Raw genomic sequence first — 27,308 nt, 5'->3', positions numbered from 1 at the left:
GGGTGATTCTCCCTGCCAATATCCTAGACAACTTTCTACCTGGTGAGGTCACCTAAGAAAAGTTCAAAAATCCTTACTGATATTTTTTGAGAGTCCCGGAGGCAGCTCCCGTGGAAGGTGTGGGGTGTCCAGAGGATGGCCCCCTATAATCAAGGAGGAGAGAAGGGTTAGTAGGAGCACTTCCACTTGCTGGGAGGGGCATCCAGGAGGGGAGGGGATGCAGGTAAATTCAATTCTATGTATTTTTTTCTAGAACCTGCTGTGTGCTGGGTCTCTGATGAAAATAAGGTGGTCCCAGTGTTTCAGATGGGTTGGCCTTAAGAGTAGCCTTCTGGTGGAAGATAGAGAGATTTGGGAACTCATCTTGAACCTGTTGTTGCATAGGAAGCAAACCATTTTAATTTAGATTGCATGTTTGTTTGGAGTGCCTTAAGATGAAAGATAGGCGGAAATAAGTGTGGACAAGGAGAGGCCCCCCAACCTAAAATGATCAACAGCTGTTAGGGATCCATGCATGCTGAGACTCAGCCCCCTACCCTTCATTTATCCACAGTGGATACATGGTGAGAGGATGCAAGTTTTGAATTGTGTGAAATATTCGGGCAGGGAGCCAGTGGGACTTGGCCTTTTCCCATACTTGGTTACTAACTGGGCTATGTCCCCAGGGGCCTTGAGCGTTCAGTATGAAGCAGGGGGTCTGCAGGGAATCGAGAGGGGCTGGAGCAATGGTGTGATATTAGATGAACTTGAGCCTGCAAGATCTGACCGCATGGGGGCGCCTGTGTGGCTCAGTGGGTTAAGCGTCTGCCTTCTGCTCAGGTCTTGGTCCTAGGGTCCTGGGATCGAACCCCTTGTAGGGCTCCCCGCTCAATGGGGAGTCTGCTTCTCCCTCTCCCTTTGCCCCTCCCCCCTGCTCATGCTCTCTCTCTTTCTCTCTCTCTCATGCACTCTCTCAAATAAATAAATAAAATCTTAAAAAAAAAAAGATCTGACATCATGGATCAAAGAAGTGTGTCGAGAGTGGATTAAGTAGCGCTGAGAGGTGTGCTGAGGACACGAAAATGTTACCCCAGCCATTCATCATTATTATGACTATTATTACCAACTTCTTCCACTCACTGCCCCCTCTCCCCTCCACACTAACAAATGGTTTGCATTGCTTGGACCTCACCTCCTCATCCACCTCATCAACACCATGGACTTATCCCAGGGGCACAGACGTCTTTAGCAGGTGCTTGTCTGCAGGAGAGCAGTCTTCCAATCTACAAACCCTGTGGGCTCGCCCGGGGTCCAGGCAGCCCCCAGACCCTCTGCTGTCGGGCCCTCCAGGGATGGGTTGGAGGGGGAGGCAGCCACCCTCCTGTGCACCGTACCCTAGCCCTTCCACATGGCGAAGTCCGCCCAGCACCAGCCTCCCTCCCAGCCGGATGTGCTCTGTGGCTGTGGGCAGGAGCAACCTCTCTGGTCCTCCGGATTTCTCACCATTAAACACAGAGGGATGGTCCCACTGAGGGACATTCCCACTGGCCCAAGAGCCATGGGCTGTGTGGGGAAGTGCCCTGCAGATGTTCAGAAGGTGGGGAGACCCAGGACTTCCTTCAGCTCCAGGTGAGCCCTATCACAGAGCCCACGTAATTGCTCCGGTGCATTCCATATTCGGTGTAATTGCCTCAGAAATGATTTAATTAGCATACCAGCCAATAGCTAAGAATATCTGCTGCCTACTCAGGCAGCAACTGTGAAATACCCCCTGGTCCTCGATAATTACTTCTCTGGTATCTCCTTGGCGTCCTGGCAGGTGGAGGTGGTCTGCTCACTGAGAAACAGCTAACAAGGATGCATGCCCCCTACTCCCACCCCTACTTACCACACATTTCATTAGCAATGAAAGAAGCACCCTGGATTTGAAATTACTGATCCCAGAGGACTGAGTTGGCTCGCTCACAAAATCCAGAGTGGTGGCAGGTCCTTGGGGATGGGAGAGTTCTGGTCCCGGGAGTGCTGCTCTAGGGGAAGGAAGCTAGCATTCGTCCTGTTCCAGGCTCAGTTTTGCAGGCATCCCCTCAAATCCAGTGCTGTGCCCAGTGCTGTGGGGCACGTTTGCCATTGCCACTTTATCAACAGTGAAGTCGAGACCCATGGAGGAAGCTCTAGCTTCTTCTGCCCTGGAACCTAAGGCTTCCCTCCATCTGCCCCTGCCTAGCTCTGCTAAACCATCTCCCTCTTTGAATCTCATGCTTCTGGGATGTTTATCATTTTCCAGACACCAAACTACTTCTTGCCATCCTGGCTTGGCTTGTGCTGTGCCCTGAGCCATGACCTGCTCCCTTTTGCGTTACTGACTTACGTTTTTGGATTCCATGCAAAGTTCGAGAAGTCCTACCAAAACCCCAACATGGGCTGGCGTAGGGACACCTTCCCTGGTTCCCGTAATGTGGGGACATCCTTCTCTCACTGCACTTATGACCCTATGTTGCAATGATCTGTTTATGTGACCGTTTCCCCCACTAAATTAGGAACGGATTGAGGGTCAGAACGCTGACACATTAAAGCACACATTCAGTAGATAGCTCTTTAATGAACAAATGTGCACACAGTGGTTGAACTACGCCATCAAATGGCCAATTCATCAGCCAGTGAGTGATGGCCCACTAGAATCATAGCGTCCTAGCCTTGTAAAGTTTAAGCGAAATTAGATGTCATCTCGAGAGAGTGGAAAGATGCGGTCTAGAGAGAGTGGAAAGATGCGGTCTATTGGTGGTTACGAGTGGTGTTTCATATTATGAAGTATTCTACCCAGAAGATCAACCAGGGATGCACAAAACCCACCTTTGTCCGGCCCCTGTTCCCAGAGGTTCTGGAAGATGGACATGCAGAGAACGGGGAGTGAGAACCAGTTTCGCTGTGTGATGTGGGCCGGTGCAGAGCTCTCCAATGAAGGGAGCATGTGGTGTAGGTGGAAGGTCCAAGGAGATCTTCCTCTCCTGACAGACCTGACCACCATCCCACCGGCCAACGTCTGCCCTCTGAAGTCATGAGCCAACTCTCAGTGAAGAGAGGAGGGAGGGCAGCCCCTGCCCTGGGTGTGTGCTGGGGAGGCAAACAAAGAGGCTGCTCCCACTCCTGCCACAGGGACAGAGAAACATCCCAGAGGGAGGCCTGGTAGGGCACAGAGACCCTCCGCATTGTCAACACGCCCAACCTTGCCTTGAAATCTGAGTCAGTAGTCGGGGGCACAGCTGCGAGAAGGTGCCCGGCAGAACTCCAGCTCTGCAAACGGGGTGCTCTGAAGGCCCAGGCAGGGTTTGCACTGGCTCAGTGGGTGTAACGCCGTGGACCACCTCCTGGGTACATGGGACTCTTCTGATGGACTCCTCCCTGGTGGCCTTGCCAAGGGCTCCTCAGATCCAGCCGTGATCATGGATGCCCCACCTTCACTGGCGCAGTGTCTGATCTCTCCCCCTTCCTGGTTGCTGTCTCATGGCCCCAGAAACAGCCCTTCCCCTGTAGTGCCTGGACCGAGATGTGGTGCGTTTGTTGGGTGGGCAGTGTGATCTCTGTGGGGGTCACACGCTGAGCCCTGCAAAGTTAGGGCTGCAGGTGTGGCACATTTACATCCTCACGGACATGCATATGTTTGCACCTAAACTTTCTATGGCTATAATTTTTGGACTCTCGCTGTTTGTGTCTGAGAATAAAACCTCCCAGGACAGATGCCTAAATGCTTGTGACAGTTTATAATAACAGGAGACCATTGCCTCAGTCTTAGAGAGAAATAAAACATTCAAAGAGATGTGTAAAAGGTGTCTGGGGGTTGTTGAAGGGGTAATTTCGATCAAAGGGAAATTTATTGTTTTGGAAAAGGAAAAGGTCAGTTAGAGAAGAGAGTAAGTTTGAAAAATTAGAAGAATGGGCTTTGGGGGGTGAGATCTCATTTTATTTTAAAGATTTTATTTATTTGAGAGAGAGAGACAGAGAGAGAACGAACAGAGAGGAGAGGGAGAAGCAGGCTCCCCGCTGAGCAGGGAGCCAGACGCGGGGCTCCATCCCAGGACCCTGGGATCGTGACCTGAGACGAAAGCAGACACTTCATCGACTGAGCCACCCAGGTGCCCAAGATCTCATTTTAAAGAATAGGGAAGAAATTGAAAAGCTGTAGACTATTTCACAGTTTTATCATCAAAAACGAGACAAGTCAAGACCACAGTTGGAATTTGATCGAGACAGTTGAGGTCTTGGTAAAGGCGGAGCCCCGGCATCCAGGCCCAGTGGCACTATCCCTGGGAACCCACATCCCAGCAAAATGGTTTTGATGAGGAAAAAAATCATCCAAGAAGGAACTCAATAATCAAGAGAAAACCAGCACCTCCTGCGAGTGGGTGTCCACCTGTCCTGCAGGGAAGGTCTGGGACGGTGTTTGGGAGCACTGGGGCCTGAAGAAAAGGCTTGGCGTCTTCTGTGAAGTGCTGTCATTTCTGCTCACAGGCTTCTGGGGAACATGTAAACCTCTGCAAATCCACTAACTCATGTCAGAGTCACGATAAATTGTCAACAATATTGGTGGATTCACTGTGGCTCACCCTCACTATTGTGCTTAGAAGGGAACCGTAGAAGGAGGCTCAGCGTGGGTCCTGTGTGGACCCGAACAGGAGGAGGAAAGGAGAAAATGTCTGGATAAGTGGGTGATATCAGTCACGATGGAGCCTGAGCAGCTGTAGGAAGGAAAGAAGTGAGTTGGGGTGTTTGAGAGTTGCACCAATGTGCAAACAAGAAAGAAATTAGGAAGGAGCCAGAAGTCTCAGATTTGTAGCCAAGACTCCATGCAAACTCAAAATGACGATCCTGCCTGCCAAGGAGCTCGCTCAGGTGTCTTCAGGCTTCGATGGGGTGGGGACCCTACAATGTGGGGTAGAAGTGTTTGCCTCTCCGCCAGACACACCGGCACAGGGGAAAGGGAGCTGCTGCATGTCAAGAAGGCTGACACACTCACTCCGAGGAAACCAGCGAAACACGGGACAGAGGTCCATGGGCAAAGGGAAGAGGGGATGCGCTCTCAGGGGGAGGGATGGTTGCCAACAGGCCACCCAGTGGTGCTTTTAGTGCCTTTGGCTCTGCCTGGACGTCCACCTCATCGCCCATCCCATGCTTCATGCCCTGGATAGGGTGCTTAAAATATCAGCTGAACTAAACCCATAGCTTATCGTTACTGTTTGATTTCCATCACTCCTAGGCAAGGGGATAAAAGTAGTAATAAGCAAATCAGATGACATTTGACAGTCCTCTCCAGTGTTCATATTAATTATGGACCAAGCCAGAAATGCAGTGTAAAATATCCTTACTCACCACCATGCGGGGCCATCAGCATACTTAGGAGGAGAAGCAGGATCATAGCGGGAGGGCAAAGGCTGGGGGGCCGAGGCATCAACTGGAACAGCCTCCTGGGAGCGAAGTCAGCGGAATATGATGAGGATGTTTTCAGAGATCCCGGGAAATAAGAACCACCAGAGCTCTTCATCCCAGGGTGGAGTGCAGAAACAGGAAGAAGCCCTGAAAGGGTTTCTGTCCCAGCTTTGCCACTGACCAGCATTAACTAACGACATTCAGGAGATCACGTTCTCTCTCCGAGATTCATCTGCAAAGTGGAAACTTAACCAGGTGCCCCTTGAGGACACAGATCTGGTTATTCGTTTTCCCACGGTCATTTATTGTGTTTCAGGCACATTGCAAGGATGCAGGAATGCACAGTGAGGGAAAAGCACTCCTTATCTGTGAGTAGTTCACAGACTAATGAACGGAGAGGCAGTTGAATGAGTGCAATAGTTTGACTTTTGTAGACCGAACTGTAAAAAACCCATACACTGGGCTACAGCAGCCTTCCGAATACACCTTTAGCAGTCTCACTTTGGAACTATCCTACCATCGCTTGACCCAGGAATAAATTTGGCGACCGCATGGTGGCGCTGCTTGCTAGCGAACTCCATCATCCTTCCCTTCCTGTAGCTTCAGAGCAATTTGAATACTTCGTTGCAGTCCAGGCGTTCAAGAGATAATGGCTTTCGGGACTGGGGGGCAGGGCAAGGGGGCAGGGTCCAAGGACCTACCACCTTTCAATCGTCACTGCCCTGCATTCTGAGCCGCTCAGCAAATATTTAACTTCGGTAAGGCACTTAGTGCACTCAAGCAGGTCAACCATGTATTTAATAAAGAAGGAAAAACATTAAAGACCAGAGGGATTTTAGAATAATTTTAGCTCCCTGGGAATATAACTCCATAAAGACTGTCAGATGGATGGTTGACTTGTGCATATTCTGCTGTAAAGCAGGTTTTGAGAACCAAGTGTGAGTGATAATACAGTGTGATCCTGCTACCCCAGGGGGCACATGGGGCTGCTGGATACGGTTGTGTATGTTGTGCACTGTGCAAAGGTGTGGCACTGAGGGGCACGTAAGGGCTGAAATGTAACCGGTGCTCCACTCCCAAGCTTGTTCTCTGCAGGGCTGCAACAGCCTGGAAGAAGGAACACTTTCTGTAGTTTGTTCTCTCAGAGGCAAATGCTGCCCCATGTTCTGGTGGCCCTGCAAATGTCCCAGGGTCATGGTGGGCCACTCTGACTTGTGGGCAGGGATTGATATTGGGGAAAGTGTCCCAGAGGAGAAGACATTTGTAGGTTGTAGGATCACCACCCTGTGAACCTTCCCCAGGGCCTAGCCCAGCCTCTGGTGGCCATAAAGTAAACGTTTGTTGAATGGGTGCGGAGGGCAGAACGTGAGTTCTCGGAGATTCTCACTTGGCTCAATCATCTTCTCATACTCTGGCTATTATCTGATGGGCGTGATGCTCTGCTTTAACCTTTGGTAGCCACATCAATTCCTACAGCAGGTTCATGTTAAAGGTTAGAGGGGCTCTCTGATTGTTCTGCAGAGATTTGGATCCGAATGACCCTTGATCAAGGCCATGAAACCAGACTGAAAATGCCGGGTGAGCCCTGGGACGTCTCCAGATGGAGAGTGGCTGCCCTGGCAACTCCATGGGTGAGCGGCTGAAGGCATTCCAGCGGGTCACACCCACTGAGGTCATGCCCATGTCACCACCTGGCACTAAGTCCTATTTGCTATTGTCGCCAGCACGCCATGAGAGAATGCTAGGATGCCGGAGCTCCGAGAAGGCGCTGGAACCATCTTGTTCAAACTCATTTTACAGATGAGTTCACTGAGCCTTAGAGACCGGCGATTTATGGTCTGAATGTCCCACTTCCCAAATGTCCAGAGCTCATTATAACAGTACTGCTTCCGAGGCTGTTGTAAGGACTGAATGAGCTCCTCCACCCAGGGCACTGACCACAGTGCGTGATGGAGAGAAGCGGCTTGGAAACATTCCCAATTACAGCCACTGAGTCTGGCACGCAGTAAAGACTCCAGGAAGACCAGCCGTTACAATAAAGGCCCCCATTCCCTGACTGAGCGGAAGCCTCTGTCTGGTGAAATGAAGGAGGGTGGTCAGTTTCATGCAGTGGATGCTGTTCTTTTGCTCCTGGGACACTCATTTCAGGGAGGCAGTCCCCCGGGCTGTCCTGACGCGTCCAGAAGACGCTAGGGTGACGCTTGTCAGAATTGCAAATATGTTGATTGGATTTTCAAGCATGTATTTATTAGAAGGCAAATGAGCAAAAGTGACCCTGTTACAGACAAAGTCGTGACTCAGCTCTGATGTATTTGTTTAAAGTAGGTTACGGGGAGGGAGGATGGGGGTCATTGTTGAATGGGGACAGAGCTTCAGTTGGGAAGACGAGAGGTTTTGGAGATGGATGGTGGTGGTGGTTGCACCACAACATGAATATGCTTAACACTATGGAACTGCCCACTTAAAAATAGTTCAAAGGGTAAATGTTATGGTATGTATATTTTACCACACTTAAAAGCAATGTAATTTATACACTCTAGGACTTTCTGCCTTTAAACACTGCCTTGCATTTACAGGGTCATTCTTTATGTCAGGTGCACCACTAAGCACGCACCTTAGACTGCCTCGTCAGGACTCTCACTGGCACACCTCTCACTTTCTGTGCGGGGAACTGAGGCTCAGAGAGGTCCAGTAAGGCCACGGCAGCCCCGGACGCAGTGCTCAGACTGAGCCGGCCGGTCCGATGTAAGTCCTCGGGCCACGTATGGTACCCGCCCGAAACGGCCATCCTGAGCATTAAACCCCCAACAAGCAGCCTAGCGATCACTCACTGTACAACTCTCATGATTTTTGGTAACGTTTGCTTGGGAGGCCCCTCCAAGTGGCCAGCCCCTGGCTGGGGTGTGGTGGGACGCAGCAGTTGACAATCCCCAGCTGAGAGCCACGGGGAGGTGTGGGTGCCAGCCGGAGATGGTGGTATAGGCTCAGCCCCGCATACCGGCCAGGGAGACGCGAATCCGGGGCACGCACACTGGGCTCTCCAGGTGGGAGGGCACCGGGCCGCTGCTGAAATCCAGCAGCCGCCTGTGGACCACGCCAGGTGCCCTTGGCTGTGGGGCTGTGTCCACCTGGAGGAAGGACCACCTCTTCTTAACTGACCCAAGGAGGCCTCCGGGGCTAACAGTGAACCTGACTGTCCTTGAGGAAATGAGGGGCCCCGCACCTTGCCTTGGTCTGCAGGCACTATTTGGGGTCCTGGCTGGTCAAGCTGTCTCCTGATGAGTGACTGCGAGGCAGTGTGGGAAGTGTCTAAGAGCAAGGGCTTTCTAGCGGATGGGCCCGGGGTGGGCTTGGCCTTTTACGTACTGAGTACCCTGAGCCAGGTACCAAAGCTATTTGGAACTCATTTTCCTGGGCAGTAAAATGCCCAGATGATGGTTCTTCATCATGGTGTCATGAGGGTTAAAGGGGGCACCGTGCCTGGCATGTAGTAAGTGCTCGGGAAGGCTGGCCCATTAACTGATGATTACTGTATTTTCATACGAGGTGCCCTAGGGAGAGACATCAGCTCACACAGGTTTGCAGGACCCTCACTGATGTGATGTAGTGGATTTTTCCCCAGGTACATTGAACAGGTGATGTCCCTTTGGCATCGCATCTCCTCATACGTCCATCCTGGACTAGCTAGCACCCAGGCCTCAGGCACCCCCCGAGAGTGCCCTCCTCCCTCCCTCTCTTCTGCCATCCGTAGCTTCCTTCCTTCATCCCTCCATCCTTCCCTCCCTCCCTCCCTCCCTCCCTCCTTCCCTCCCTCCTGCCCTCTTTGGCTCCCTACCCGTCAGGAGAAAGGGGGTGCCTACCGTGAAGGTCCCACTTGGAAGCAGGTGGATGAACGATGCTCAGCTTTGAACAAGATGGTGAATGAGCTCTTTATACCCCAAGGGAAGACCCTTAGTCACGTGACCCCCCTCCCCCTCCTCACACAGAGAGGACCGCTTTTTGTGCAGGTTGGCAGATGGGAGGCCTCTGAGGGGAGGAGGACATCATAATGCTATGACTTGGAGCAGGTGAGGCCCCATATTAAGAGGCCCATCTTGCGCCTCAGAGGAGACCCAGGCTCTAATCAGAGAACAATGGCTCCCCTGTTCCCCACCCCCCACCTCACCTCAAAGGCCTGGAGGCCCAGGGATTGTGTCTCGGGGTCATCAGGGGAACTCTGGGGGATGAAAGACCGATGAAAGGTACATGGGCTCTCCCACAAGGAGAAGGGCTGACTTTGTCTGGTCTAGTTAATTCTTCAGCAAGAGGATCTCTGGGGTGATTCTTCTTATATGTTCCTGGCCTCAGGCCTGGGAATTCGATACCTTTTTCCTTTAGGGGTTTCCTGCCCCAGCTGTGGGGTCAGGTGAGACGGGGCTTGATAATCAGACACGTGAGGATCGGGTGCCAGCCCTGCCCACTCAGCAGTGGGACACTGACCCGTCGCTGCTCGGGCTTGGCTCCCGTGTGCATTTCGTGGGGATGACCCCACTGGGACTGTGCGAACAAGGTGAGCCGGGTGCAGTGCGTGGAGGGGCTGGTGATCCTAGATCCTCCAGAATTTCAGGTTTCCTTTCCAGATCTTAAGAAGGAGAGCGAACGTCTACTGAGCGCCTTTAGGTGCCCCGCGTGTTTCCACGGGATTGTGTCCTCTCGTCCCTGCAGGGGCACCCCCTAGCTGCTCTGCTAATCCTATACTCACGACCCTCAGCAGGACAGCCGGTGCCGAGGTGGGGGCGTTTGTCCGCGCTCGCAGGGATGGGCTCCTCCCTGGCTGAAAGGCTCGCCGGCTGCGAGCGCTCCGAGTGCTTCACCTACCACCCACCTGCTGGAGCACAAGGGTTCATCCGACGATTAAATCTGGGGGAGCTGAGCCTTTACAGAATCCACCAGCAGCCTTCTGCAAATAATTAATTGCCCCTGTGCGTTGAAGCTTTTGTTTATAGATCATTAGTTATTGCTCAGTGTCTCGTGAGCGGTGATGATGAGCGAGGCCACGCCGCCCCGGTCCTTACCCACCAGCACAGAAGACCCCTCATCTGCAAACTGTTAGGTCAACAGGCTGTATGGCTCGGTGCCAAAATTCCTGCCTTCCTCCCTCCCCGCTCCTCGCTCCCTGATTCCCTCGCTCCTTCCAGTTTAGCTTGCATTTTGGGCATGAATGAAACAGACAGGAATGAGCCTGTGTCTTTGCCTCTGGGGAGAATCCTGTTTGGTGATGTTACAGGTATAAGTGCAGAGTCTCCTCCATCAGCAGGCGTGCAGTAACCGCCCCATCTTTTTTTACCTTGTCAGTGAACCACTGATGGCCACATATGCACAAATCACCAAGAACTCTGGGGTGGCAGCACCCCCTGAGGCCTCCTCATTGCCCTAGGCACTCCCCAAGTCGGGACTTATTCAGCTCAGGAGGGGTCAAACCTCCCCTTGGCCTCCAGCAGACCGTGAACTCCAGGCTCCGGTCAGTTTGCTCTTGGGTCCTGTTTTCCTCCTACCGCTGCTGGTGTGACAGATGGTGTGGCCCTAGAAAATTGGTCCCGTGTGGTCCTCTGAGCCTTTGTCTTTGCTGCAAGGTCAGATCCCTGCATGGGCCTCCGAGGTCCTCCACACGTGACCTTTTCAAAGTTAGCCATGCTCAGCCGTTATCCCCAAGGCTTTCCCCGCAAGTGAACAGCCAGGGTATTGGGACCAAGTCATTTGTCCCACCTTCCCTGATGATAAATTACTCTTTGGGAAGCCTCTGGGATCTTTTCCCACCCAAGATCCTTCATTAATATCAATGTTATCCATTAGAGAAGGTCTAGTTAGGTTAACCCACACCTGATGAATGGTGCTGTTTTCTTGATTCCTAGCCAGATATGGGTCCCTTTGTCCTAGTGGATTTACTGTGTCCTCCTCAGCTTGGCAAACTAGAGGGCCCGCTGCAGGCCCCAAGAGTCATGACAGCAGGTATTCATGAGCTTGACCTTTGCATAACTTTGAGGGTCTCTGGAGTGTTCTGGAGATTAAAAATATATGTGTGTGTGATCAGAGAGGGAAGTGCCTGGCTGCTTCTCTCTCCAAAGCTCAAGGTCTATCTTTCCAAGAGCCTTGTTGTTCACAGGGCGTCAGAACAAGAGCCCTCAAGTGTCTTCCAATGGGGGGCAATCGGTTCGACTTGGACTGAAAATGGAAAGTGAGTTTTCTCACCAAGGGGCATAGATCACAAAGGTGGGAGATTGATGGCCAGGCAGCCTACTAACGTGAGAAAGTGGAGCCAGAGCTCCAGGCACAGCAGTGAGGAACTAGGGGGTCCACCGAGGGCCAAGGAAAGAGCAGACCGGCTCAGGAACGCTCTGCAGGGAGAGTTGGCATTCACAGGGGTGTTGGGGCAGCCCCAGACTTGGACAAAGTTAAAAGGGACCTGAACCGATAATGGGGACACCTTTGCCTGGGGGTGCGCAGGAAAGGGTTGACTCAGCAGGTTTAGGGCGTTTGAACCCTGCATCTGCCAAAGAAAAGTCTAACCCTTGAACAGCACCCGGGGGCTAACCTCTGAACCCTTGGAATCTCCTGCCTGACAAGTGTCTGTCCACCTGGGGCTTTGGGCCACGCCAGACTTAGAGTCTAAGCTAACAATGTGGTTTATGGTGGGGGCCTTGGGACGCCATGTCTCCTTGACCTCTGGAGAGCCTGGAGACTGAGTAACTGAGATCAGCTATGTGGGTACTTCACGCCTACAGGCTGGTCTCCAGTCAAAACCCTGGCCTCCATGACTCAGACGAGCCTTCCTGGTTGACGATACTCCATATGTGTTGTCACGTGACATTGCTAGAAGAATTCAGTGCTGCCCCTGCAGCTTCACTGTAGAGGACAGACAGAGGTGGTGCCCTGCGCTCTGCCCCTTTTATCCTTGCTGACCTTAATCTCTGTCCTTTTGCTGTAATAAGCAGTAAATGTGAGTATAACAGCTGTTCAGAGTTCCATGAGTCCGATTAGCGAATCACTGAACCTGAGAATACTCTTGGAGACCCCCAAATACAGTGGGACCCACAGAGGAGGAATCAAGACAAGACATCAACAACAAAAAACCCACAAACTCTCTATGTTTCTTCTGAGGGAAGGTTCCCATCACCTCCTACTTAGGGGGCTTGGGAGATTATCTGGATCCTATAATCCGCAAGTCTGATTAGTTGTACATAACTGAGTGTGAGTTAATGGTATAGAGAAGTCATATGTGAATCTCTCCACAGTATGGTTTCACTTTTCCTTATTTATCTTGCTGTCTTCCTAAAATCCCAAGTTTAAGTCACTTTGGGTACTGCGTCAGAGTCTCGGGGCCTGGACTAGTTTGTCCTGCTAGTGCGACACCCCTCACCCCATCTCTCCAGTCTCAGGATTGCTGCAAGCATCATGGGGGTTCCTTGAACACGGATTTAGGTTTCGGTGCAGCCTCTAACACTTGGTCTTCCACCTTCCCAGGATTCGCAGGAAAGAAAGAAATGTGACTTCCAAAAAGAACCTCTTTCGGTTGATTGATGATCTGGCTGGAGACTGGTGAAATCTGCAAGGACAGACCACTTGGGCCAGGGGCCAGGGTGAAGAGATGTCGTCTAATGTATCCTTAGATCCCATCGCTTTTTCAAGGCCTCACACCGACTGGCAGATATTCTGGAGGCATTTTTGTTTTAAGGCTGGAAGGAAAAAAGAAGAAGGAATTCAAAGTAGTGAGAAAGAAGGAAATGCTACAGGGAATAAACTCAGGCAGCATCAGCGATGGGCCAGGCTCCTCCGGAGGGCAAGGGTAGGGCAGGGCAGTGGACAGGGGACTCAGGAGTCCATGTCAGAGAGGAGGAAGGATGTGGGCAAGAACCCCCCTGGTTAGCAACCCAGTCAAGAGGAGAACAGCCTTCAGCTCTGTACTCACTGCCCAGTGATGGCTTCCCGATACCCAATTCTATCTACCTGATCGCCCCAGTTTGCAGAAAGCTAATCTAACATCATTAATATGTTGTTCAGGAGATGTAATATGTTGTCTGCATGGAGATTTTAATGTGCCAAGGACAAAAGAAGAGCTATTTAAGCATAAGTAGCTTGTAAAATTCCCTGCTCCCTCTGCCCATACCAGGCAAAGGGATTTCTGTCTTTGACTGCTGAGCCCCCCACGCCTCCACCTCCAAATGCTTGGGCTTTGTGCTGCAGAATGAAAGTAATGTAAGTTCCATGTAGCTCTCTGATTTTTAGAAGGTCAGAGTCCTTTGACTGGATAGTCCAGGTAGACGGCCAGAGCATTAGCTTGGGGACTAGCTAGGCCAGATCGGCCACTTTAGTCTGCAGGAGTGGGAGAGAAAACAAAGTTCATGTCTGGCTTCTCTGCTAGTAAATGAGGCTTTGACGCCATCAGGACCAGAAGAGGGTACCATATTCCCTACTTCTAGCACCTCATGATGCCTTCTTCATCTTGCATTATTCGGGGGCACCTGGCTGGCTCAGTCAGTCGAGCATGTGACTCGGGTTGTGAGTTTGAGCCTCACGTTGGGTATAGAGATGACTTAAAAATAAAACCTTAAAAAAAAACAAAAACAAGAACAAGCTTTTTGTTGGATTATTTGTACTCATTTTGCTTTGGTCAGGAATTTAAGTGTTTCTATTTGATTTTTCTTTGTTCATTTGTATTTTTAGCTTATGTGGGAGTCAGGGTGAATAAGAAACTTGCCCAAGATCAAAAGGGCTTGGTCGGGCTGACTCCTGCTTTTCTTTTTTTTTTTCTTTTTTCCTATACCCAACTGCAAACATTGAACTGTTAGGTGAAGAGTGATCAGAAATACCCTCCACTCTTTCTGTCTAGAATTAACGAGGACTACATGAGCTGCACCTACTCTTACTGGCCCCCAACGAAGGCAGGACAATCAGTGAGTTCTAGAAACCTTTCATAGAAGGCATTTATTGTCAAGTTACAACATGGTCAAGTGTATACTTACTGTGGGAGTGGGGCACCCTTTTCACCCTCTGACAGAGGTATGTTGCATTCTTCAGAAACCAGGAATAGTATTCAAGACAGTACCTAAAGATTCCAATTAGAGTGGAAAGCAATCATCATGCCTTGTGGCTAATGGAAGACAACCATCATTGAAAAAGTCATCACGGCCAACTAGTCACAGCAAGGACCCCCTCTCCAACTTTACAGGTGTGGGAGGAGAGGCAGAGGATGAGGCTGAGCGGGGAGAGGCTCAGACTTTGGAGTGAGAAAGATCTATTTTTAGTCCTGGCCTCATTCCTCACTAGGATGTGTGACTTCAGGCTGAGTGCTCACTTCTCTGGGCCTTAGGTTTTTCATAGGCAGTGAAAGGCAGTGCTAGAACCTACCCTCACCGGTTATCACCAGGACTAAGTGAGCTAACATGCGCCAAGTGCCCGAACAGGGCCAGGCTTGTGACAGGTGCTCGGCAAATGATGATGTCCGATTATTTGTTTTTCACGTGAGGTGGGCGAAGAACGCGGGGCCCTTACAGTTAACAAGACAGAACATGCTTGCAAAATAATATCCTGCTCTTGGCTGGGGCCGCGGGGATGGCTTCGAAGGGCTTTAGTGAGAGGGCACCGAGCACATTATTAGGAAGAAGAGCTTTCTGTGCAGGCTTCACCACAGGCTCCCTGTGGACTCCGGGAATTCACCGCCCTATCCCTCCCTCGCCGGATACATGAGGAGGTCCGGCTAAACATCTTCCCATTTCTCTCCCATCTCCACCACTCTGTGATTCTAGCACACCCCGGGGAGCGACTAACTGCTTGAGTAAAGCCGGCTGTAAAGATTCCCCAGGCTCCATCATCCTCCATTTCCAGGACGCTGTGACTTTAAGGAAACCAGGGCACAGAGATGGACTGATTTGCCTGAGGACTCACTGCTCTCGGGAGAGAGTGCAGCTATTTCCCCAGGTAATCCACTTCATGCCTGAACGCACTGCCATTCTAATAGGGCTATACCCATTTTGCAGAAGAACAAACAGGCTCAGAGACGTTACACGACTAGCCTACAGAGCTTGTAAGTCCAGAGCCTAAATTTAAACCCAGTCGGCTTGGTTTCACCCTGTCCCCCATACAGTACACTAGGCTACCTACTAGCTTTGAGAGCCCAGTTCTGTGACCTAATCCCTAATCTCCCCTCAGCTAGCCTAAAATGTGCAAGCTTGGCAAGATGTTCTTCTAACAACCACAAACCAATTGCTTAGAAAGCTTCCAAAACAGACAGGATATCAAACGACCCTGGGGAATGGGTTCAATCTGTTCTGAATGAAGGAGGAAATGCACAGCCCGGGGGAGCTGCTGGAGCTCTAGGGGAAAAGTCCAAACCTGTTTGCAAGAGCTCGCCAGGTGCTTGAAGGAGCAAGGCCTTCCTGAAAAGGGACCTCTGCCTTTGCTGCAGCCACATTGTCTATCTCAGTGGATCTATGATGTTCCAGGCTGCCTCTCACGGTCCATGTTTGCACTTGCTATTCGTTTTGCCTGGAGTGGCCGCGCCCATTTCCTGCCCAGGAAGCTCCTGTTCCTCCATCAAGCCCTATTAGTTGCCCTGGGGCCCCACAGTGCATATTGGGATCTGCTACAATGCTCATCATACTGTTTTGTAATTTCTCTTTACGTGGCCAGCTTCCACACTCAAGAATGATTTTTTGATCACAGGGGCTGGGCTATTCAACACACACACTGAGTAAAGCCAGTCTCCCACTCGTTATTCTTAGCCTGTACTCAATGTTTAGTATGAGACTATAGAACAGTGCACTATTAAGTGAACATACAGGGAAAAAGAAGGGATAAGCTCAGGTTCCTAGATGCTTCATTTCTCTAAATTTTAACTTAAAACTCCTCTCTGCGGTATTTGCAATATAGACTTTTTAAATGTGATTTTTCTCCAAAGGGATGCTAGGAATAGGTCCTGCCTCTGGGTATGACTTGGTTCTGTCCCTTACTAGTCATATTTTAATTGGGGTTTATGACCATTTCTTCCACCCAACTTTGAAATCCTCAGTTTCTGGGTCTATGCCTGATTCACCTCTTAATTCCCGTGGTTCAGCAAAGTGCATAACAAGTGGCTAGGAGAGACTCAACTCATTGTTGATTTGAAGAGCTGCTGGGGGAAGGTCTGATAGTGGGCTGATCCTGTAAGAAAACATAGTTGCAAAAGTTTTCTCTTCTTTAGGATGAGCTTTGGTGGTGGGGAAATGCATCCACATCTCTTGCTCACACCTCGGGTCTATGGATCTTGCTCATTTCCCTCTCTGGGTGGAGGAAACATTCACATTGATTGAGGGATACAAGATAAGGATGTAATGGAAAGAGGCTGCAAACCTGGACTGGGGGCTCAGAGAGAGTGGATGATGGAGGTTTGAGAAGCTGAAGGGTCATGAGAGGACTTGGAAAGGAACATTAAAGATCTGGGAGAGTCGCCCCAGACCACTGGAGCAGAAGTGGTCATCCATGTTTGTTTGGTTCTGGGTTTATAGCCAAGACTAAACCCCAGAAGAAAGGGTAGAATGTCTATGCTCGAGGGCAGGAAAACATCCAAGCCTTGAACTTCTAATATGAAGCGGGGTCTGCCTTCTAAATTTCGTTTTACAATCTTCTCATTTGGCCAGCAGATGACTGCTAGGGATTTAGAAAAAGCTGGAATTTAGATGGACATGTCCTCTGATTATTCTCTTCTGGCAAATCTCACCAGGCGGAGGCTAAGAGGGCTCCAGGACCACCGGAAGTCCTGTGTGATCACTCCACAGGTATGACTCAGCTCGGCTCAGTTCACACAACTCAGCTCACCTCCACTAGACTCAGCCGCACTTGCTGAGTCAGGCCCTGCACTGGGTTCTGGAGACCCAGAGAGGAATGAGGTTCTATCCTGGCTCTCAAGGAGGTGATGGTCTAGTAGAAGACCCACCGGAGAGTCTATTCCTTGAGGCAGCCCCGAAATACAGACTGTGGGAAGGGACACCTGGTTCCGGTTACCTCATGGCCTCCGTCCTGGCCTCTCTCTTCCGGCTCATGCAGAAGCATTGCTGGAAAAAGCGGCACAGCTCCATCAGGCAAGGGTTGAGCTTCTGGACGGCCAGGGTGAGGGGAGCGGTGGTGATGGCCCCCTCTTCGAGGATCAGCTGAGGACACCCTGGAAGATGCAATCCCAGACCACTGACATCAACAAGGATTTAGCAAGCATCTTCCCTCTGTTGGGTACTGTGCTTGGTGAATAGTCTTGCCCCTGATCTCAGGTGGCTCTGAGACTGGCAGGTAGACAGCGTTGTTTCATCAGTGCCCGGGAAAGCTGCTGTGAGAGTCTGAGAGTCAGGTGGAGAAAGGTGGGGTCCAGTTCCCAGAGGAAATCAGAGATGGTTTCACCAAGAGCAAATATTAAAAAAGGATCTAGAACATTAAACAGAAATGGATCAGGTGGAGGCATTTCTAGGGGAAGAGGTAGAGTATGTGGGGACTCATCATCATGCAAGGGGATGGTTTGCTGATAGGGAAATGGAGAATAATTGGATGGTACAGAGGGTGTGTGTGTGTGTATGTGTGCATGCGTGTGCGTGCGGACATACGTGTGCATGCATATGTGTGAGTGTGTGCACGCATGGATATGTGCATTTTGCATGGGTATGCACACATGTGTATGTACATGCATGCAGACTGTGTACAAGTGGGTGGGTGTGTGTTGCCTGACGATCACTGGGAGGATTAAAGGAGACAATGTATACAAAGCAAAGTTCCTGCTATGGAATAAACAATAAATAATAGCTATTATTACTGATTTATTTAAAAATGTATTGAACAGGACACCTGGATGGCTCCATTGGTTGAACGTCTGACTTGATTTCCATTCAGGTCATGATCTCAGGGTCTGGGATCAAGCCCCGCTCAGTGTGGAGCCTCCTTGGGATTCTCTCTCTCCCTCTCCCTCTGCCTCCCTCTGCCTCACCTCAACAAAATGTATTGAGCATTCGCTACATGCTGGGCACTCACGGACACAAGAGATACAACAACTCATAGACACGAGGAAAAGAGGCAGAGCGCCTGGGCGGCTCAGTCAGTTAAGTGGCGGACTCTCGATTTCAGCTTAGGTCATGATCTCAGGGTCCTCAGATTGAGCCCCCACCCCCGTTCAGTAGGGAGTCTTCTTGGAATTTCTCCCTCTACCCCTCCCCCTGCTCTCTCTCTCTCAAATAAATAAATCTTAAAAAAAAAGGAAAAGAGGCTTCTTCTTACAGAGCGCAACTTCTAGTGACTTGAAGATTATATTAGGATGTTGATAATGATCTTCCAACAAAGAATCACTAGTTACTACCAATAAAAATGATCTAAAACCTGGAAATAAGTTCTGGGTATTGTCTAGCAGACACTGTGGGGGATTTTCTGGTTATATAACGGTGTGTATCTTTGATTGATTGATTGAGTAGGTGATTTTGCAACTCTGAGGCGGTTAACTGATAGCAGTGTAAATGACTCTTGTCTGAGAGCAATGCAAGTAATTCTTGTCCGTAAGCAATGTAAATGAATTTTGTCTGGTAAAGGTGCAATTGGTTTTTGTCTAGTGAAAAAAAAATAATTTTTTGCTGTAGGATATCAGTTAGTAAATTCATTTCCAAATTCCTAGGACTAACTATAAAAATCCCTGTTCCTCAAACTCTCCATTGAGCCAATCTTAACTAATTCATTAATGGTTGAATAGTATCTCTGGCATGTGTTCATTCCATATTTTTATGAGTCATGTTCTTACCTTTTTGAAAATTATAATTTAGCAGTTTTAGATTTACTTATTTATTTTTATATTTGTTATTATTATTTTTAAAATTTTTAATTCCAGTGTAGTTAACGTACAGCGTGACATTAGTTTCAGGTGTACCATGTAGGGATTCAGCACTTCTGTACATCACCCAGTGCTCATCAACACAAGTACACTCTTCATCTCCATCACCTGTTTCATCCGTGCCCCACCCACCTCCCCTCTGGCAACCAACAGCTTATTCTCTATAGTTAGGAGTATGTTTTTTGGTTTGTCTCTTTTTTCCCCCCTTTGTTTGTTTGTTTCTTAAATTCCACATATGAGTGAAATCATATGGTATTTGTCTTTTTCGGACTGACTTATTTTGCTCAGCATTATACTCTCTAGCTCTGTCCGCATCGTTGCAAATGACAAGACCGCATTCTTTTCGATGACTGAGTAATATTTCATTGTATATATATACTACATCTTCTTTGTTCATTCATCTATCAGTTATAAATTTATTAAAGTGAAGAGAGGGCTCATAATGTTGGAGAAAGGTTTAGTAAAAAAAATGGAGGAAGGAAATGTATTTTGAATAGTAAACCCTCCAGAATATTTATCAATTTTTGAGAATATGCTATGACTTTTTACTTTAACATTTATTACACACCTGCTACTTATCAGGTACTTTTCTAAGTTTTTTATGTACATGACTTCATTCAATTCTCATAAAATCATGTAATGTAGATATCTATTTTATAGAAGAGGATACTGGGGTCTGAGTGATTCTGTAGTTTGATCAGTGATACAGTAGGCAGTGACTGGCAAGACCTGAGTCTGCAGCTCATACTAGTGTGTTTTATACTGGAACATCCTTAACATTCCTGAGGCTTGATTTCCATGCCCCCTTCCCCTTCCCAACCTCTCCCATGCTTCTCCATCTCAGGAAATGGCACTTTGTTGCTCAGTTGTTCAAACTTGGGCATGATGTTTGGTTACCTCCTGGTGATCACTCCACCACCATCACATTTCTTGATTCCTGAACACCACTCAAGTGTCCCTATTGAGTCAAGTCTCACACAGCTAACTCCTAGTTCTAGCCCCCATCATCTCTGGCTCTGGTTAGTACAACAGTCTCCTTGCCAGTATTCCTACTCCTATCCTCCCCTCTTTGGTCTCCACTCTGCAGCCAGAGGAAGTTTTCTGCACCACAGATCTGGCCATGTCACTCCCACTTGTCTCAGAAAAGGTCTACACTCCTTCCATGGCCCTGGGGATCCACCTCCCACCCCACCTTGCCAGCCTATGCCCCCTTGTTCCTCATCAGTCTTTCCTGTAGCACCAGAATTCCTGCCACAAGGAGTTTCTCAGGCCCTGGGAAACATCCATCCTTTCCTGCCTCAGTGCCTTTGCATAAGCTGTGCCTCTGCCTGAGATGCATATTTAGAGACAGCCCTGTTCAGATGCCACTTTCTTAATTGATGAAAACCTCTTGAACAATCCCTCCAGATGGAGCTAATCTCTTCCTCTCTGGCTGCACATAGCAATTCACCTCTTTTTCTCTTACGAACCTTACCGATTTCTTCCCCAAATTGCAATTATTTTGTACAAATGGAGAGTCTTGGGAGAGAGAACATGAAGGATGGAATGAGCACAGGCTTTGGAATTAGACAAATGTAGGTTCAAAATTTAGTTACTTTTTAAATGTAGTGCTCACTGAAATGGCTTAATGAAGACAACATTACATTACCTTGCAGAATTATTGCAAAGAAAGAGTAAAAATAGGCTTAGCACAGTGCCTGGGAAACAGTAGGAGCTCAATAAATATTCACTGAATGGGTCAGTGAATCAGTCTCAAAGGACTTTGTGGCATGATTTTTTTTTGTGAATGGGAAGAATCATTTGCCAGAAGTCCTCAAAACCCCTTTATTTTACACTTATATTTCTCATTGGATGGATGGATGGATGGATGCACAGAAAAGAGAGAGAGAGATAAATAGATAATAGAGCTTTGTAAGTACATACACATACAGATAATTATATAGTCAACTTGTTTTCTACAACTCAGTCTGACAACTGCCCCCGTGTGTACCACCGGTGTGTTTCTTTAGAACCTCTGCGGGAAAAAATGGCTATAATTTCTTTCAGCAGTATAATCATGGCTTTGTGTCTGAAAGGCCCATTCACTGCAGGCTGGGAGTGGGGCTGAGGCAGATCTTCAGTGTATGAAAAAAGAGACTGTGTAGTCTCCAGGAATTTAATAATGCCCTGCTGACATATGCTTGGATAGTCCAGGAACATTCAGGAAATGAGCATAGAAAGGCATCCAGGAGTGGGAGGGGCCTGAGGATTCAACCAGCTTTGAAGGACTCATTTTGTATCAATTTCTGTCTTCTGGAACAGAAAAGAAGAAAAATGTAGCATGAACTCCAGAAACTGAAGCGCTGAGCCTCTGTGAGGAGTCTCGAAAACCCAGCCATAAACCCGGGACATGGCTTCCTCTAGAATTCCATAGAAATTAAGTGTCAGGGATGGGGAAGGCAGGGTGTCCTTTAAAATGCAACAGAAGTAGGGGCGCCTGGGTGGCTCAGTCGGTTTAGCGTCTGCCTCCGGCTCAGGTCATGATCCCGGGGTCCTGGGATCAAGCCCTGCAATGGTCTCCCTGCTCAGCGGGGAGTCTGCTTCTCCTTCTCCCTCCACCCCTCTCCCCAGCTCATGTGCATGTGTGCTCTCTTTCTCTTTCAAATAAATAAATACAATCTTTAAAAATAATAAATAAAATGCAACAAAAGTAAACTGCACCCAGTGAATGGGGGTTGAATTTTGGAGTCATCCGTTCCTCCTTCTGCTGCCTTTGCTGACATCAGTCTCATGAAAAGAACAGCCTCTGTTTGCAAAGTGCACAGTGCCTTGCTCAATAGGTGTTCACTCGATAAAAGTTGATTGAATTGTTATGTGGAGCTCTGTAGTTCCAAATCACTTCCACACACGTTATCTTACTCAATACAAGGCCGTGGGGAATAAAGACAGTTTTAGTGCCCACAATAATTGTTATTATTCTTGCTTCCCAGTCGAGGAAGCTGAATTCCCAAAGCCAAGTGCCGGAGACCCCCTCCCCAGTAAATGGTAGAGCTAGGATTTAATCCCAGCAGTCTGAATCTATATTTATCAAACAAAACTCTTTTTATTGAATGACACAACCTCATTCCAAACAAACAGGAGCAACAGATTAGCAGGCTGCCGGTACGTACTTGAGACTTGGCGGGGTCCTGGGACCAGGCCTGGCTCTTCTGCAGGGGTAAATGGCCATGCCGCAGGAAGGTCATCTGCAAGAGGCAAGAATGGCCATGCAAAAATCAGCACGAACTGGTCTTGGGTGATACACACGACTAAGGAATAAGAGCATCTTAAGGATAAAGCGTTCTAAAAATCTATAGGGAATTGTAGCCAAGAAAGAGGGAGAGCTTTATGCAAATTTAACAACCCAGCAAGCCTTGTAAACTAGTTCTCCTACCTCTTTTCCTGCTCAAACCAATGAAGTACAATGCCCAGCTTAGCCAGCCTACTGGTACCCCTGTCCCCCACCGAGCCCCAACCCCAAATCAATGTGGTATCAGGTTTCTCTTCCCAGCTGCACGGTCTTACCTGTCTGTGGATATTTCGGGGCCGGTGCCTTGGTTGGACTCGGGGTCTGTGTGGTGGAAGTTCCTGGGACCAAGTGAGGGAGGGGTGAGCCTGGGTTTTTTCTTGGGGTGCCCGATGGGGAGAAGAAGCCCCATGCCACCAGTCCTGTCCTAGTCAACCATTGGTGGTTATTAAGCCAGGTACCCGGCAGGGAGGTGAGGATGCAGAACTGAGTAAGAGATAGAACCTGCAGTGGAGGCTTGTCCAGGGTAGCGTAGGAAATGGGCAAGTCCCAGGGGTATTTGTGATATATTGTGTCAGATGCAACTGGAAACCAGCTAATACTAGTTCGAAATGACGAAATGAATGGGAGAGGCATGGCGTGTCGCAGGCAGGGTGTGAGCATGGCTGCTCCTGGGTGAAGAAAATGATGCTTTTCACTCATCTGAGTCAGTGCACACACTCACTCCATTCTCACCCTTATAAATTGTCATCTTCATGATAGAACATGGGCTCATCTCAGCAATTCTTTTGATCACATTCATAAAGTCCTGGTTTAAGGACCACTTCAGGACATGATTCTTTGCTGTCAGGCTCCTGGCCCCTGGCAAAACCAGCAAAGCAGCCTCCTTATAGGGGGTGAGGGAGAGGGAGATGTGACAGGTCGTTGCACTTGTGTGGTGAAGTGGGAGAAAAGGGGTGAGGCTGACCTGCACGTGAGCAAAGGATGGAGGCTGGGGACAGATGACATCTTCTCTGAGACACAAGAAACACAGCGGTTAGCGAGGAGAACGGGCCTTCCAGGCAGAGCAAAGAGCATAAGCAAAGCCCCAGACAAGTGAACGGTAGGTGTTTGCTATGGCTGGATGGCTGGACTCTTGGGGATGACATGGAGGGGTGAGGTGGAGGAGGAAGCCAGCTGCTTGTTACTTATGCTCCCCTGCTAGGTCCGTGCGTGTGGCAGCGTCACATTAGACCCCGCTTCTGCTCCAAGCGGACCACTGTGTTCGCACCCGAGCTGGGCAGCATCACGCGTGTACCGACAACTGTGCTCAGGATCCCTCCGCAGGGCAGTCTTGCCATTTTCTTCGGGGGGGGGGGGGGAGGGGATCGACATCTTCTTTGGATTCCTCTTCGGGCACAGGACTTAAGCCCCCTGTACACAGAAGGTGTCAGCTGATGCTTGCTACCTGGGTGTGTTTCTATGGCGTTCTAGAAACTGAGCAGCTTTAACCACAACCGAAACACAGAGTTTACTTGTCTGTGGTTGCTATTTACAGTTTAACTAAATGACTGCATAATGACAGATGCTTAGAGCGGAAAGGGACCTAGGGCAAAAGCAGACACATGCTCTCCTCTGGTAGTGTCCTGTTTGCCACTGCCCTTGCGAAGTGCGTCTCTGGGAGCTGGCCAGCGTGCTGCACTGTGGGCGCAGTGGGACGGGTTAGTAGGCGTTGCCATGGGCTGAGTGTTTCCCAGGGGCTAGGTGCTGAGCTGAACACCTTATCGAAGCCACCTGATTCAATCCTCACAGCCACTCCGAGAGTAGGTATCACCTCCCCTATTTTTGAAGATGAAAAAGCCAGGACTCAGAGAGATCAAGAGAACTGCCTGGAAAACAGTATGGAGGTTCCTCAAAAAGTTGAAAATAGAGCTACCATATGAACCAGCAATTGCACTACTGGGTATTTACCCCAACGATACAAATGTAGGGATCCGAAGGGATAAGTGCACCCTGATGTTTGTAGCAGCAAAGTCCACAATAGCCAAACTGTGGAAAGAGCCAAGATGTCCATTGACAGATGAATGGATAAAGAAGATGTGGTATGTATATACAATGGAATATTATGCAGCCATCAAAAGGAATGAGATTTTGCCATTTGCAACAATGTGGATGGAACTGGAGGGTGTTATGCTGAGCGAAATAAGTCAATCAGAGAAAGACATGTATCATATGCTCTCACTGATATGAGGAATTCTTAATCTCAGGAAACAAACTGAGGGTTGCTGGAGTGGTGGTGGGGTGGGAGGGATGGGGTGGCTGGGTAATAGTCACTGGGGAGGGTATGTGCTATGGTGAGCGCTGTGAATTGTGTAAGACTGTTGAATCACAGACCTGTACCTCTGAAACAAATAATACATTATATGTTAAAAAAAAAAAAGAAGAAGATAGCAGGAGGGGAAGAATGAAGGGGGGGGAATCGGAGGGGGAGACAAACCATGAGAAACTATGGACTCTGAGAAATAAACTGAGGGTTCTAGAGGGGAGGGGTTGGGGGGATGGGTTAGCCCCATGATGGGTATTAAAGAGGGCACGTTCTGCATGGAGCACTGTGTGATATACGCAAACAATGAATCATGGAACACTACATCAAAAACTAATGATGTAATGTATGGTGATTAACATATAATAGAAAACAAAACAAAACAAAACAAAATAAATAAAAAACTGGGTTTTGAAAAAGTAAAAAACAAAAAGAGAGAGAGAACTGCCTAAGGACAGACAGCATCAGTGAGTCAGGATTTCAACCTTGCTGTGTCTGGGAGAAAGACCACAGCGCATGGCCTCAGCGCTGTGCTGTCTGCTGAGGGCTTGTTAGCCAAACCCAAATGTGTTAGCTCTTATTTCTCCTATGCAATCATGTGAGGTCGTTCCCGGATTACAGCTGTCAAAATTGCATTCCCAGATCTGTTGGTGAATTGATTTTGAGCCTAAAGTTAAGACTTTGCATTTATACCCTCTATTTCTTAAGAAATTTAGGTGGTTCAGCAAACGTTTCCTGAATGCCTGCTATGTTTCATGGAACAGGAGACTAAGGACTCAGGCCCTTGAGGAGAGCATGGCCCAGAGGGAGGAAGGTCAAGTTAATGGACAATAAGCAGTCTTATGATCTACCGACTCTGGTGAGCTTGGAAGAAGGGCCTCCAGCTGCAGGTACCAGAGGAAGTGATTTTAAAAACAAATACAATAAAACTTTTTTGTTTGATTATATGCGTAGAAAATATGGAAAATTCATGACAGTGGAGTGAAGAAAAATAAAATCATATCTACTTCCCAGATGTAGTCAAGGTTAATATGTTGTGAACCTCTTTTTAGTCTTACTTCGTTTTACTTTCTATTTTCTGTGTATGTTTATTACACACATGTAATACACATAGAAACAGAATTGGGATCACGTTTGACAATTTTTTCCTTGCTTTTTATAACTCAGGCTTTCCTGATAGTACATGATTACATATTAATGTACATATCATTTTTGTATGTAATTAACAAGAATGCTACATTACATTGCATATACTTCGTGTATATGTAATTAACGTAATAACATTAATACATAGTAATACTACACCAAAAAGGCAGTCTGGAGGAAACAGTATTGGCTCCCAGTGGTCACTTGTTTCATGGACAGTGAAAAAGGGAAAAGAAGAAATTGGAAATTTCTAGGGCGCCTGGGTGAGTCAGTTAAGTATCTGCCTTCGGCTCAGGTCCTAATCCCAGGGTCCTGGGATGGAGCCCCGCGTCAGACTCCATACTCACTGGGGAGCCTTTTTCTCCCTCTGCCCTCCCCCTGCTCATGCTCTCTGTGTCTGTCTCTCTCTCTAAAAAGTAAATAAAATCTTTAAAAAATATATTAAAAAAAAGAAATCGGAAATTTCTAAATTGGGCACATAAAAGAGAACGGGTGTGGAAGATTCCTGCAAAGAGGGAGTTTTCATTCACTCATTCATTCATTCATTCATTCAAGGTGGGAAGAAAAGGGTTGGAGTAAAGAAAAGGAAGAGAGAGTTCACTTTATGATTATTAATTATGATGCTAACTTAGGTTTTATTACTTTTCTGTGCATTATATTTCAAAAATTTAGAAAATGTTTTAAAGACAGACAGTGCTAAATTTAGTTTAGAAATGGGGGAGGTGGGAGCAAGCATCCTCTCTTACCTGAGGTTGGGTGGTCCTGGGAGGAGCTGCTGTGTGTGGCCACTGTCCTAGCTGGAGGCCTGGACAGGCTCCTCGTGGCGGTGGCCTTTGAAGGAGATGATGGTGTGGAGGCCACTGTTTCCCAGGGAGGGCCTGCAGGTGCCCAGGGCATGGGTAGTGTGGGAGTCCACGCCTGACTGCCGGTTGTCACCCATGGGGTCCTGGCTACCCTCCTGGTAGCTGCACATAGGACAGTAACAGGCCACTTATATTCTTGACCGTTTTGATTCTGATATAAAATTACCAAAACACTGAGAAGTTATCAAAGGGCAAATGCAATGTGCATGCATAAAACAGGTAACTCAGGGACCTAAGCTCTACCTTGAACTGGAATAAATGGACCAAAGTGAACTTTATTTTCCTAACTACTAATTTTAAGAAAGAAACCTCAAAATTCCTTGGACATCCAAATAGCGGGCTCTCTCAAAGCACATTTCTCATTGCATGACCCAGTGAAAAGGTTACAGGGTTTGAGGTGAGGAGACCGGGGCGGGTGGGAGGGTGGGGTGGAAACTGCTCCTGCCTCGCCCCATGTTGTGACTT

General features: G+C 48.5%; 2 protein-coding genes across 2 annotated transcripts in view; both read right to left on the bottom strand.

Annotated features, from left to right (window-relative positions):
• Positions 1-5,389, bottom strand: part of OC90 (otoconin 90) — a 29,689-nt gene extending 24,300 nt beyond the window's left edge. Inside the window, exons 1-2 of the mRNA XM_078071670.1 lie at positions 5,344-5,389; positions 78-143 (exon numbers count right to left, since the gene is read on the bottom strand). Of these exons, the coding sequence (XP_077927796.1) occupies positions 78-143; positions 5,344-5,389 (112 nt within the window). The remainder of the gene's footprint in view (positions 1-77; positions 144-5,343) is intronic.
• Positions 5,390-12,516: 7,127 nt separating this feature from the next.
• HHLA1 (HHLA1 neighbor of OC90) overlaps positions 12,517-27,308 on the bottom strand; it is a 33,728-nt gene continuing 18,936 nt past the window's right edge. Inside the window, exons 11-15 of the mRNA XM_078071659.1 lie at positions 22,811-22,873; positions 22,417-22,491; positions 17,416-17,572; positions 14,400-14,482; positions 12,517-13,112 (exon numbers count right to left, since the gene is read on the bottom strand). Coding sequence (XP_077927785.1) covers positions 13,069-13,112; positions 14,400-14,482; positions 17,416-17,572; positions 22,417-22,491; positions 22,811-22,873 — 422 coding nt within the window. The 3' untranslated portion in view covers positions 12,517-13,068. The remainder of the gene's footprint in view (positions 13,113-14,399; positions 14,483-17,415; positions 17,573-22,416; positions 22,492-22,810; positions 22,874-27,308) is intronic.

Source organism: Halichoerus grypus, chromosome 5, assembly GCF_964656455.1.
Source record: "Halichoerus grypus chromosome 5, mHalGry1.hap1.1, whole genome shotgun sequence".
Taxonomy (NCBI): domain Eukaryota; kingdom Metazoa; phylum Chordata; class Mammalia; order Carnivora; family Phocidae; genus Halichoerus; species Halichoerus grypus.
The sequence above is the reverse complement of the archived record's forward strand: the minus strand, read 5'-3'. Positions and strand labels throughout refer to the sequence as shown.